Source organism: Azolla caroliniana, unplaced genomic scaffold (assembly GCF_043228905.1).
Source record: "Azolla caroliniana isolate FFs.n. ecotype wild unplaced genomic scaffold, voAzoCaro1.0.p SCAF_11, whole genome shotgun sequence".
Classification (NCBI taxonomy): domain Eukaryota; kingdom Viridiplantae; phylum Streptophyta; class Polypodiopsida; order Salviniales; family Salviniaceae; genus Azolla; species Azolla caroliniana.
Genome location: NW_028230446.1, coordinates 17,536,603 through 17,547,101, shown reverse-complemented (window position 1 = coordinate 17,547,101; position 10,499 = coordinate 17,536,603). Strand labels below are relative to the sequence as shown.

The window sequence follows — 10,499 nt, the reverse complement described above, 5'->3', positions numbered from 1 at the left end:
GCTTAAGAAGCCTACATTGAAGTTGGTAAGGTGACATGCTGTTGTAATTAAGTCATAGGAAATCAAGATCGAAATTGATCAGAACGATTATAGAAGATCTAGATTTGAACGTGTAGCAGTAAAGTTTCAACTTGTAGAAAAATTTATGGGAAATCTGTTTTGTTCCTATAGAGAAATTGGTTAGATTTTCTTTGTTGATGGAAACCGTGGCAACACTACTGTGTGCGCTGAATTTCTTTGTTTAAAGCACAAAGAACAGATCATCTGCATTACTTTCTGATCTATAATAGATTAAAGATCACGTTTTGATGACCATTCAATGGAGAGATAAAAGATGATATGTTGCTGAATAGTCTCTAAATAGTTCAAGAAAGTTCTGAAATCAAATCACATTCAAGAAAGAGGGGAAAATACAGTAAGATGAGATTGTGTTGATATAAGCGCCTTAAACATTTTAGGAATGTTTTTGAACATAATTCTTAGACGAAAATACACAGTAAGCACGCCATAGTTGATTCTTTACTAATTAACCAAGTTCTCTCTTCATATTTGAAACAACAGGAAATTATGAGAAAATATCAGTAGGAATGTAATGCAAATTTAATTTTAGGCCAAGTGCTGAAAAACTTTCAAAAAACAAATGTCATTCACATGAGGACTTTCTTATGTGAAAGAAACCTCAATGTCTTATTGCAAAGAGTACTTATTTATTTTCTGGAGTGGTGAATTAGGTTTTGGCTGTGATGAGAAGAAGATAATCACAGTTCTGGCACACAGAAATATGTGCAACGGCATGAACTACGCCGATTATATTCAACCCCTTATTCTCAGAATCTCCTTGATAGATTGAAATCAGAGATCCATGGAAACTTGGAGGTGAGTAGCTTAGTTGGACTAGATTTTCTACCCCAAATATTTTCTGGATACCAACATTGATTCAATAGGATACCACCGGTTTTTTAAAATTAGCCAAATATCCCCTTGAGTTTTAAAATTACAAAAGTACCTTCAAATTTTTACTTTGTGTTAATCAGGAGTCATTCAAGCTATTAGTTTTATAAGTTGGCAATCAAGAGGTTAATTTTTCCGTTGTCCCTATGTAGTGATGATGTAGCTTTTGAGTAACTAATTAATTAATTAAATTGTCATTTGATAATTAGGTCCAAAGCTATCTTACAAAGGAAATCCAAACTAGAACCAATTAATGGCTGATTTAACTCACATAAATGTCAGGGGTATTTTGTTCATTTCTGATTAACCAAGGGGTGTCTTAATGAATATGCAACACATTAGGCGTAGGTGGCGTTGTTTCCTTGGTTTTTTTGTGGTATGAACCATCAAATCTCGTATTTTCACTCTGAGATTGTTGATTAGACATATGTCTGGTGTATTTTTTTGTTACACTTGCAGAAAGTAGTTATTCTTTGGGTGCAAGATCCGAAAGAGATGCTACCATCATGAGGGATGCTATCCGTGGATGGGGTACTCAGGATACATCCTTGATTGAGATGGTTTGTTCTCGGACAACATCGCAGTTACAAGCAATAAGACATGCTTACAATTCAATGTCTCAGCGATCACTTGATGCGGACGTTTCTTCAGATACTGGTGGAGACTATAGGAAGGTTACATTCATCCTACGCATTTCCTATGCAATTTATTTTCACTGTTCTTTATTTGTGTGGTTTAGTTTGTTCTTTCTTATGTTTTCTACTGGCCAGATTTTTAAACACAGAACGGGAGTTTTGTTTATTTCTCCATATGCCTTTAGTCAACCCTCACAATCAATTATATACGTATATGCTACCTGAGCAATTGTATGGTCAAATTTTCTGCGTTTGTCTCTTTCAGGGGCTGACCAAGGGTCTCTTGCGAAATAATGAAAAACTCAGGGGTAGTTTGGAGTTTTCCCGAAAAACAATAAGAATGTAGAAGATGCTATATGACTTGAGAACACTGATAAGTTTCTTTTCTTGATAATGTATTGCAGTTTCTTCTTGCATATCTCAATAATTATAGGCCAGAAACTTGATATGCACTTGGCAGGGAATGAAGCCAAGTCAATCTATAAAGCGGGGTGAAGGACGGTTAGGTACAGACATGGCAGCCATAATTCACATCTTAAGCACTAGAAGTGCAGCACTGTTGACTGTTTCTTTCCATATATACCGATAAATGTATGTTCGGGATATAGAAAAAGTTTGTGTCATACTTTCTTCATCTCCAATAATAGGACTTCAAAGTTTCATAGAATTAGATTGTTAGTACTATAAAGTTGCTCCTGTTTGTAGGTAATAGGATTGGTAGAATTAGGCTGTTAGTCCTACCAAGCTTTCATGTTGTATCTATTAGCATTGATTTTCAGGAGTTCTTTTAAGGCCTAGTTTGAAAATCTTGAAAAAAGAGGTATTATTTTTACAATCTTTTGCTAAATCACATTTCGAGTTAGTTAAACTTAATATGATAGCTCGTTGTAAGTTGTTCTTCCTCTCTCTGAAATCATCAATTCATTGCAATGAATGGAAATAAAATGTAATGCACTGAAAGACGTTACATGTGTCACGTTGTGCTGATTTGCATCTAAAGTACTCTGCATAGGTGATATTTGGACATTAATTTATATCTTGCGCATATGGCATATATATTTTTGAGATGTCTTTCTTTGGAAGTTAATATATATCTTGTGCATTTTGTATATAGGTTTTTGCAATGGCTTTCTTTGACCTAGTGATTTTTCCTTCATGAGTTGTGAGCTCATTTTTCCACCAGTTTCTCTACATGAAATCGTTACTGAATAAGGTTGATAATTTTGTAGATGCTACACAAATCAATGAAAGGGATTGGAATGCGTGATGAGATATTGATTCGTGTGATTGTGACGAGAGTGGAAATTGATATGCAAGCTATTAAGGCAGAGTTCGATCACAAGTACAATAAACGATTAGAAGATATGATATCATCTGATACATCTGGTAACTACAAGAAATTTCTTCTTGCGCTTGTTGGTTCAGGTAGCCATTGAATGTGTATATATATTGGATAAATTGTGTTATATATTGTGCTATAGGGTGATAAATATTTGCTAGCCAATATAGGTAGACATTTTTTACACACTTTGCTCATAAATGTATAAGCTGTTTGTTGAAATTCTGTCAATAAAAAATGAATTTTTTGTCACATTAATTGAAGTCCAGTATTGTATCACGATTCACATATGAGTGGTGGTATCAATTTCAAAATCAATTAGTTGATATGAAGGTTATATGAGCCAAATTCATGACATGTTTCATGAAGAAACTTTGGCCCATTTTCTATGAGATATTGCCACTAATTCCACAAATGTCCCAACATCACCATCAACCTTGTCCATGAGAACCTCTCTATAAAGCCAAAATGTATTGTTCGTCCTTATTGGATATCATATCAACTCTCAATGGCATATCTCCACAAACATCCTAATTCTTAAAAACACAAGGATATCTGGCAATAATTGATAGAAAATGCGATATGGGCTTCACACTTATCCAATAATGGAAAACAAAAACCAGGTGTAGACCAAAGATCCTCCTTTTCATTGCTTGGATTGCTACTATTTTCAGCTCAAATATAGCAAAGGTTGTTACAATATAGTATAGAATTAATAAGTGTTACCATGGTCCTTTTCTGTCGAGAGCTTGAAGTTCTTGTACAAGGCTTATCGATATGCTGCTCGTATACATTCCATGCTGATGTCACAGCTTCCTTATATCTCAGAAGCACATCATCTTCATAGCTATGTGATGGTCCATGCAGCTTTACCATGACTTCCGCATTTGCAACTAATGTCTCATCCTCTTCATATACCCTCTGCACAAGGAAAATCCTGGATGACTCCATTGCAATCTGCTCATAATGAGTTCTGCTACACTCACAAAAATTTACACATTCAGAATTCAGCTCTTACATTCTCTATAAACTGGGATGATGAGAGAATCCGTAGACTATTGAATGCATTGCCAAGATTCAGCTGAAACACCTTCTGCAAGGTCTTCTAATTCAGCTGAAACATCTTCTGCTCTACTCATCAATCTGTTAGAGAATGATTCCAACCACCAACATATCTGCACCAAAATTGTCGAACATACAATGATTAGCAATGAATATAGAAATATCTTCACACCGATATAGCGCCATATACAAATACTTAGCATCGACTTACATAAATAGTCATGTAGAATGCAACGAAAAAAGATGATGAAGCACTGATTCATGATGATAAATTGCTACGAAGTATCTACAGATATTCTTACATGATGTGCCTCATGTTCTGATGAGGATATCAAAACTTTGAAAAGGCCATGAACCCTGTCTTGTGAAGCTTGTTCAGAACCCCTCAGATCTTCTGAAAAGCTCTGCAAAGTCATGGAAACAAAACAAACAGAAAATGGAAAGAAACGGCGTATACCCAATCAAAAAGACCATATGCTGGTGGAAAACAGAGAGGAGGGGAGAAATGTGTTGGTGGTTTACATGTATATATGCGTAGTTGGTCCAGAGCAGGGGATTCAGGCAGGCAGCTACGACGAATCGAACCCAGGGTGGCTCATATAAGCAAAATGAAGGATTTGCCCAACAAATCAAACGTTGGAGTAAAGCTATAAATCCAAAGCACCAATTTTCTATGTCAAGGCATCCCGATCGATTCCGATTCCGATTCCGATTCCGACTCGGATTCCGATACCGCCTTGTTTTTGTGCTCCTAAGGTTCTTTACAGATATGTCTCCTCCCTCCTTTACAGATAGATGGATAGATACCTCGGCCTCTCTTTTCTGTAATTCCATTGTCCAATCTCTACTCACAACTCACAACATTGGACCTACGTTTCGATCACGAGTTCCGACCGGCACATCGTAAGACATTGCCCTTCATTTTGTATGTGTTTTGGGTTGGTATTGTCTCTTATAAAACTATAGTCATAAGCCTCATACAAGCTAGAATTTGATCAAAATAGAATGTGTGCAAGAGCTATATCTCTTGCATGAGACGCAATGGGCTTTCATACATCTTACTCACAGTTTTCATGCATGTGCACATTGAGATATCAATTTATCATGGGCAAGTATACCATGTCAAGATTAGTAATAAGGTAAAGGAAACTACATACCTGGAAAACTATGTCTAAGGGTCCACCCAAAATGGACGTAATGTGCAAGCATTATTTTATTGTGACATGCAAGGCAACCTATATGTCATACTTTGTACTTTCATGGATATCTACCATCTAGCACATCCATTTATCGTAGGGGTAGATATGAGATCAAGATATGTATGTTATAAGATGAATAGTAATGCATCAACACATAATCATCTGATTCTAACTTGATTTAACAACCAGCAAATACTATCCTTCTCTAAGCTAGAGATTGTGACACTAAGATTTAAAGAGAGTGTGTATAAGGCTTACACAAAGGTTTAGAGCTTAGGTGTTACCTAGTATTTAAAAAGACAGTTCTGCTCATGTAATTCTTGATAACAGAATCAGCTGTATTAACTACAAGAATATAGAGGGCGTACTTTTTACACAATTTAGAAATAAATGGCAAATTTTTAATTCAGCAATGATTTGGTGTACTTATAATTCATTTTCTCAACTTCCACCTATCCGCTGCGGAATTATTTATGGTTTCATTATTCAAACATTTATTGATTAGCATTAACACAATCATGAACCGAAAATGTACAGCAAAAGCATGCATCAAATCAAAACACGTCAAGCACAACTAAATGTTCTAATTGTTCCAATCACATGTGCTGTAATTTAACGACTTATTACACTGTTTTCTTTTCAATTATATATAATATCATAATATGATTAGCTTTCAATGCGTTAGCTACATCCATAGAACACAACCACCATATACAAAATCATTAATCATAAGAAATGAAGCTAAAAAAACAAAAGGAAATAGAAATATTAACCCACTGCAGACAGCACAGTTCTGCACCGAAATTTCAGCAAGTACCGAAAACACAACAAACACGTGCCAATTTCACATCAAAGAATATCTAACGACTTGTTACATTGTTTTCTTTTAAATTATATTATGCTATAATTAGCTTTCTATGCATTAGCTACATTACAACAGAAAGACGCATACATCCATAGAGGAAAACAACAATAATAAATGAAATTAAATAAACAAAAGGAAATAGAAATATTGACCAACAGCAGCCATCACAATTCTGCAACAAAATTTCTGCATGTAGCAAAAACACGAGTAACAGACCAGTACATATATAAAACAAGTTTCTCCGTGTGCATTGAGAGGTAGTATTCAAAGTGCCAAATAAGCATTTCTCACTCAAATCAAAGTGTCGAGAAAAGGACAGCAACGAAGAATATCCACTTAATTGTTAGAAAGCTTTCAGAACGGACAGCAAAGAAGAGGTATTTATGGGTTAGACCAAGTATCCCAATTTATTCTCACAAAACACACCAATGGATTTCAGCATTCTTTCTTCATGAAACAATTCATTAAAAATATACTCCAGAAAAGCACACATTAATCAACCAATCCTTTGAAAACAAAAAGATGCAGCCATAGCTCCCATCAAAACTGATTTTCCAAAGATGATCCCAAGTACACAAAAAATGCTTTCTAAAGTATTATACAACAGTAACTCTGAGCATTAAGGCACACAACACTTGTCGAAGCCAGAAGAAACTTCAACAAAAATGCCCACCTTAAAAAGGATCCGACAATATCTTCAGAATCACGATGAAAGATCTTGTGAGATATGTCTTCTTCCGAGTAATGCTCTCTCCAGACCATTCAATCCAAAAGTGTATGTAGATGAAAGATGGTTTCCTGTGTTGTATAATCTGGCACATCCAGGACACATGAAAATAAGCATATGGAAGAACGTTGCGCTTAATCTCAACCTAGAAATTTGCACTAGCTATTTCTCCTGGGATATAAAGCATAGTTTCTCTCTGGTCCTTCACTACTTTCTCGGTTTTCACAATACTTTAAAAAATAACACTGTAAAGCCTGTAAGATCCCAGTATGTGAGAAGAAAATACTTAAAGACACCAAATCTGAGCTTTTTCTTTTTTACTTTAGCCATAAAAACTTACTACATGACCTCATAGAGACTGATTTTTGTTTATGTATTTCCTGCTGAATGCCTCCTGATTAGCAAAAATCCTCTTGAGCAGAAGCCCTTTATACTTAGTTAGAGATATACTACATAACTACCAAAACAGGGAAAATAAAAAAAGTGTCTGGTAGAAAGAAAGTGTCAAACTAGTAGTTCAATGCATCACTTGCAAAAGCCAAATTTTTGCTACCATCCTACCTACCTAACTATAACAGCATGAGTCCAGATTTACTGACCATTATCCCGTCCAAGCCAACACATAATCGGTTCCAAAGGGTACCGAAGACAGCCCAAGGTTAAGAAAACGATGAGTAAAAACCACATCAAAATTCTTGTCTTTTCGGAGCAGAACGGGAAGAAAGTGTCTTCTTTCTTCTCTGGGACAGTGTTTGTAATAAAAGAGAAACAAAGAATTATTCATCCATGTGCAGGGTAAGGCCTGAAGCGAGCATCAGCACCTCGATGTGTTTGTTTCCCTCCAACACCATAGCTATCAGTAGGGGAAGGACCACTACCTACACCACCATAGCCAGAAGGAGGATTAGCACTAGAATCAGGACCTCCAGGTCTTTGATAACCTCCAGTATAAGTATCTCCTCCACCAGATCCAGGTCCATATGGGGCAGTTTGAGCTCCATATCCAACATAACCACCTTCCGCACCACCACCATAACCATAGCCATAGCCATAGCCACTAACACCACCATAGCCCCCTGCTGAGGCAGCAGGAGGTGGTCCAGCGTTAGGGTTAGGACCAGAACCACCCATCCATCCACCACCACTTCCATAACCTCCACTAGGACTCGTTCCAAACCCTAATTGATTCCCTCCACCCCACGGACTTCTCGGACCTGAAGCTTGTGGAGGAGCTGCACCACCATAGCTCCCTGTTGTCGAAGCTCCATATCCCCCTGTGTTGCCATAGCCAACAGCTGATGTTGCTGCTCCTGGTACTGGAGCATTACCATAACCTCCACCATATCCCCCTCCATATCCTCCACCACCACTGTTATAACCACTATTGCCAAAACCTCCATTCATCGGAGGTCCATACCCTGGACCCGATCCATAAGGAGGGGCACCCCCATAGCCACCAGATCCATAGGGTGGATAGCCACCGGGTCCTACTCCTACCCTTCCAGAAGGGGGTCCAGTGTATTGATTTGGGCCATATGATGAATTGTGTTGATTTGAATTATACCCTTGCCCATATCCTCCTCCTCCTCTGCCTGATCCTCCACCATATCCTCCTCCTTGAGCTCTTCCACCACCACTTGATGATGTGGCCATGTCTTTGGGTACTGCTGGCTTCACTTCCACCAATTTCTCGTTCACTTCATGGAAATTCTTTTGTAGAACTTTTTCTACTGCATCTTCAGTATCAAAAGTGATAAAACCAAAACCTCGGGGTCTTTGTGTTTCGTGATCATACATCACAACTGCGTCTGTGATGTTTCCAAACTGCTGAAAATATTGCTTGAAATCGTCCTCAGTTATGGTGGCTGCCAGACCTCCAACAAATATTTTCTTTGTTCGAGGACCAGCATTGGATGCCTTTGCAGAGGTTTGATGTTGTTCATCACGCGGAACTGCCTTCTTCACATCAACCTTTCAATAGAACACGAATAGAAGTTATGTAGGGAAAATTTCCCAAAACGAAGGAGTAAAGCTCACATTAATATTTCAGATTAAACGAATTGACATATAAGGACGGACAAATAAGGGTAGAGCACAAGGTCATTATCTGATTCCTGAATATAAAAAGCCTTAGAAACTATCTGATACATGCAAATTTCACGAGCAAAACATAGGTGTTGGAAACACATTAAACTTTCATAAGTCATGAATTGCAAATATTCTTCTGCAAACTGAATCCTTTATGTGATTCCTTATTTACAATTAAAATTCTAGCTCTTAATATACATTACAGGAAATAAAGAAAAATCTCAAAAAATTCAGGGAAAAAGGGCATATCTAAGAAAACTCCTTGAGAAGTCTACGTCTCAAAACACTTAGGTGAATAAAAAAGTAGAAGGAACATATGGTATCTTCAAAAATATGAAGAGAACATCGTATCTCCAAAACTAGCACAGACAAAAGAAGATAACACATAGCCAAGACCATGCCTCAAGAAGTACACATAAAATGCTATATCTCCAGAAACAAAGCTACAGAAACGACAGCATATTTTCTGTAACACGGAGAAAATTGATCATATCTGAAAAAATACATATTTGGAGGGTGAAGTTAGATAGATCGAATTCGATCCCTACCGTTCTGCCTTCTATGACGTGTTTCTCCAAGACGACGGTGTCTGCAACAGAAGGGTCAGAGAATACGACAAAGCCAAAGCCCCGAGCACGACCAGTGGCCCGATCCCTCATGATGACGGCGTCAGAGATGGATCCATAGGTGCTGAAGTGCTTCCTCAGCGTGTCCTCCGTCGTCTCCCATGACACGCCGCCCACGAAAACCTTGCCCACATCAGAATCCATGGCTTCCGGGCACGACACCAAAGAAAAACTATTATTCTTTCCCCACTTCGCCCTCCCCCTTCGATTTTGCAGATAAGCAGAAGAAAGAAGAGAGATTAGGGTTTCAGGGATTATGTTTTGACAAGGTTATATTGTTAGGGATTTTCGACGGGTTTGTTGGGCTGTTTTTCTCTGGGCTTCAAGGGTTTCGGAGGCTTTCAGGGATTCAGAGATTGTGCTTTGGGGGGGTTGAGGTTGGAGTTAGGGTTGGGTATGAGGGTTTAGATTTTGTGTTTGAGATTGTGCTCTGTGTTAGTGCTTTAGGGTTTTGTGGAGAATCTTTGGGTTTTCTTTTGAGCTAAAACAGGAGCAGAGAGATAGTAGGAGGGGAGGGGAGGAGGGTACCTGTGTGAGGAGAAGGCGGGAACCACAGGAAAAAAAAAATTGCAGAGCTCTAGTGATACTGTTGTATTTATGGTCTTCCTGCTTCTTCTTCTTCTTCTTCTTCTTCTTCTTCTTCCTCTGCTTCTTCTACTTCTTCTTCGTCTTCTTGCAAGAATGAAAGGATAAGGCTGGCTTCCTTTTTACCCCCACCTCAACCTCTCAACCTATGACCCTCACCCTAACCCTAACCCTGGCCCACACCATCACCATCACCATCACCATCACCTCCTTCCTTCCTTCCAAGTTCCTTCTACCGATAAGACTCGATCCGGGAACCGGGCGGGGGGCCCATAACTCGGCACACTTACAGGTTCCGTCAAAAACCCGTGTCTCCGGCTTTGTCGGGCCTCCCTGCTTCTCACTTATACATTCATATCTATCCACGAGTGCACACTACCATGGGCCATGGCCAAGGCGCCGGCCCTACACACACCACACCC

At 38.4% G+C, this 10,499-nt stretch overlaps 2 protein-coding genes across 3 annotated transcripts; one reads left to right on the top strand and one right to left on the bottom strand.

Moving 5' to 3' along the window:
• Positions 1–1,443: 1,443 nt before the first annotated feature.
• LOC147858166 (uncharacterized) lies at positions 1,444–3,188 on the top strand. The gene is made up of 3 exons (XM_087326814.1): positions 1,444–1,625; positions 1,852–2,199; positions 2,816–3,188. Exons 2-3 carry the CDS (start codon positions 2,176–2,178, stop codon positions 3,020–3,022), a joined length of 231 nt encoding a protein of 76 aa, XP_087182940.1. The 5' UTR covers positions 1,444–1,625; positions 1,852–2,175; the 3' UTR covers positions 3,023–3,188.
• Positions 3,189–6,586: 3,398 nt separating this feature from the next.
• Positions 6,587–10,012, bottom strand: LOC147858165 (uncharacterized). 2 transcript variants are annotated; one of them, XR_015530441.1, is made up of 3 exons: positions 9,415–10,012; positions 7,378–8,749; positions 6,587–6,863 (listed from the first exon to the last, which is right to left on the bottom strand). XR_015530441.1 is itself a non-coding variant. In XM_087326811.1 (2 exons), the coding sequence occupies exons 1-2, from the start codon at positions 9,634–9,636 to the stop codon at positions 7,559–7,561; spliced, it is 1,413 nt and encodes a 470-aa protein (XP_087182937.1). In that variant the 5' UTR covers positions 9,637–10,012; the 3' UTR covers positions 6,587–7,558. The 2 variants fall into 2 exon arrangements, 1 of the variants encoding a protein (XP_087182937.1); XM_087326811.1 differs by having other exon boundaries at positions 6,587–8,749.
• Positions 10,013–10,499: the final 487 nt, after the last annotated feature.

Coding starts and splice junctions, on each gene's coding strand:
- LOC147858166 (XM_087326814.1), top strand. CDS start 2,176: ATGTATGTTCGGGATATAGAAAAA. Junction 2,200..2,815: donor ATGTTCGGGATATAGAAAAA/GTTTGTGTCATA, acceptor ATAATTTTGTAG/ATGCTACACAAATCAATGAA.
- LOC147858165 (XM_087326811.1), bottom strand. CDS start 9,636: ATGGATTCTGATGTGGGCAAGGTTTTCGTGGGCGGCGTGTCATGGGAG. Junction 8,750..9,414: donor ACGTCATAGAAGGCAGAACG/GTAGGGATCGAA, acceptor TTCTATTGAAAG/GTTGATGTGAAGAAGGCAGT.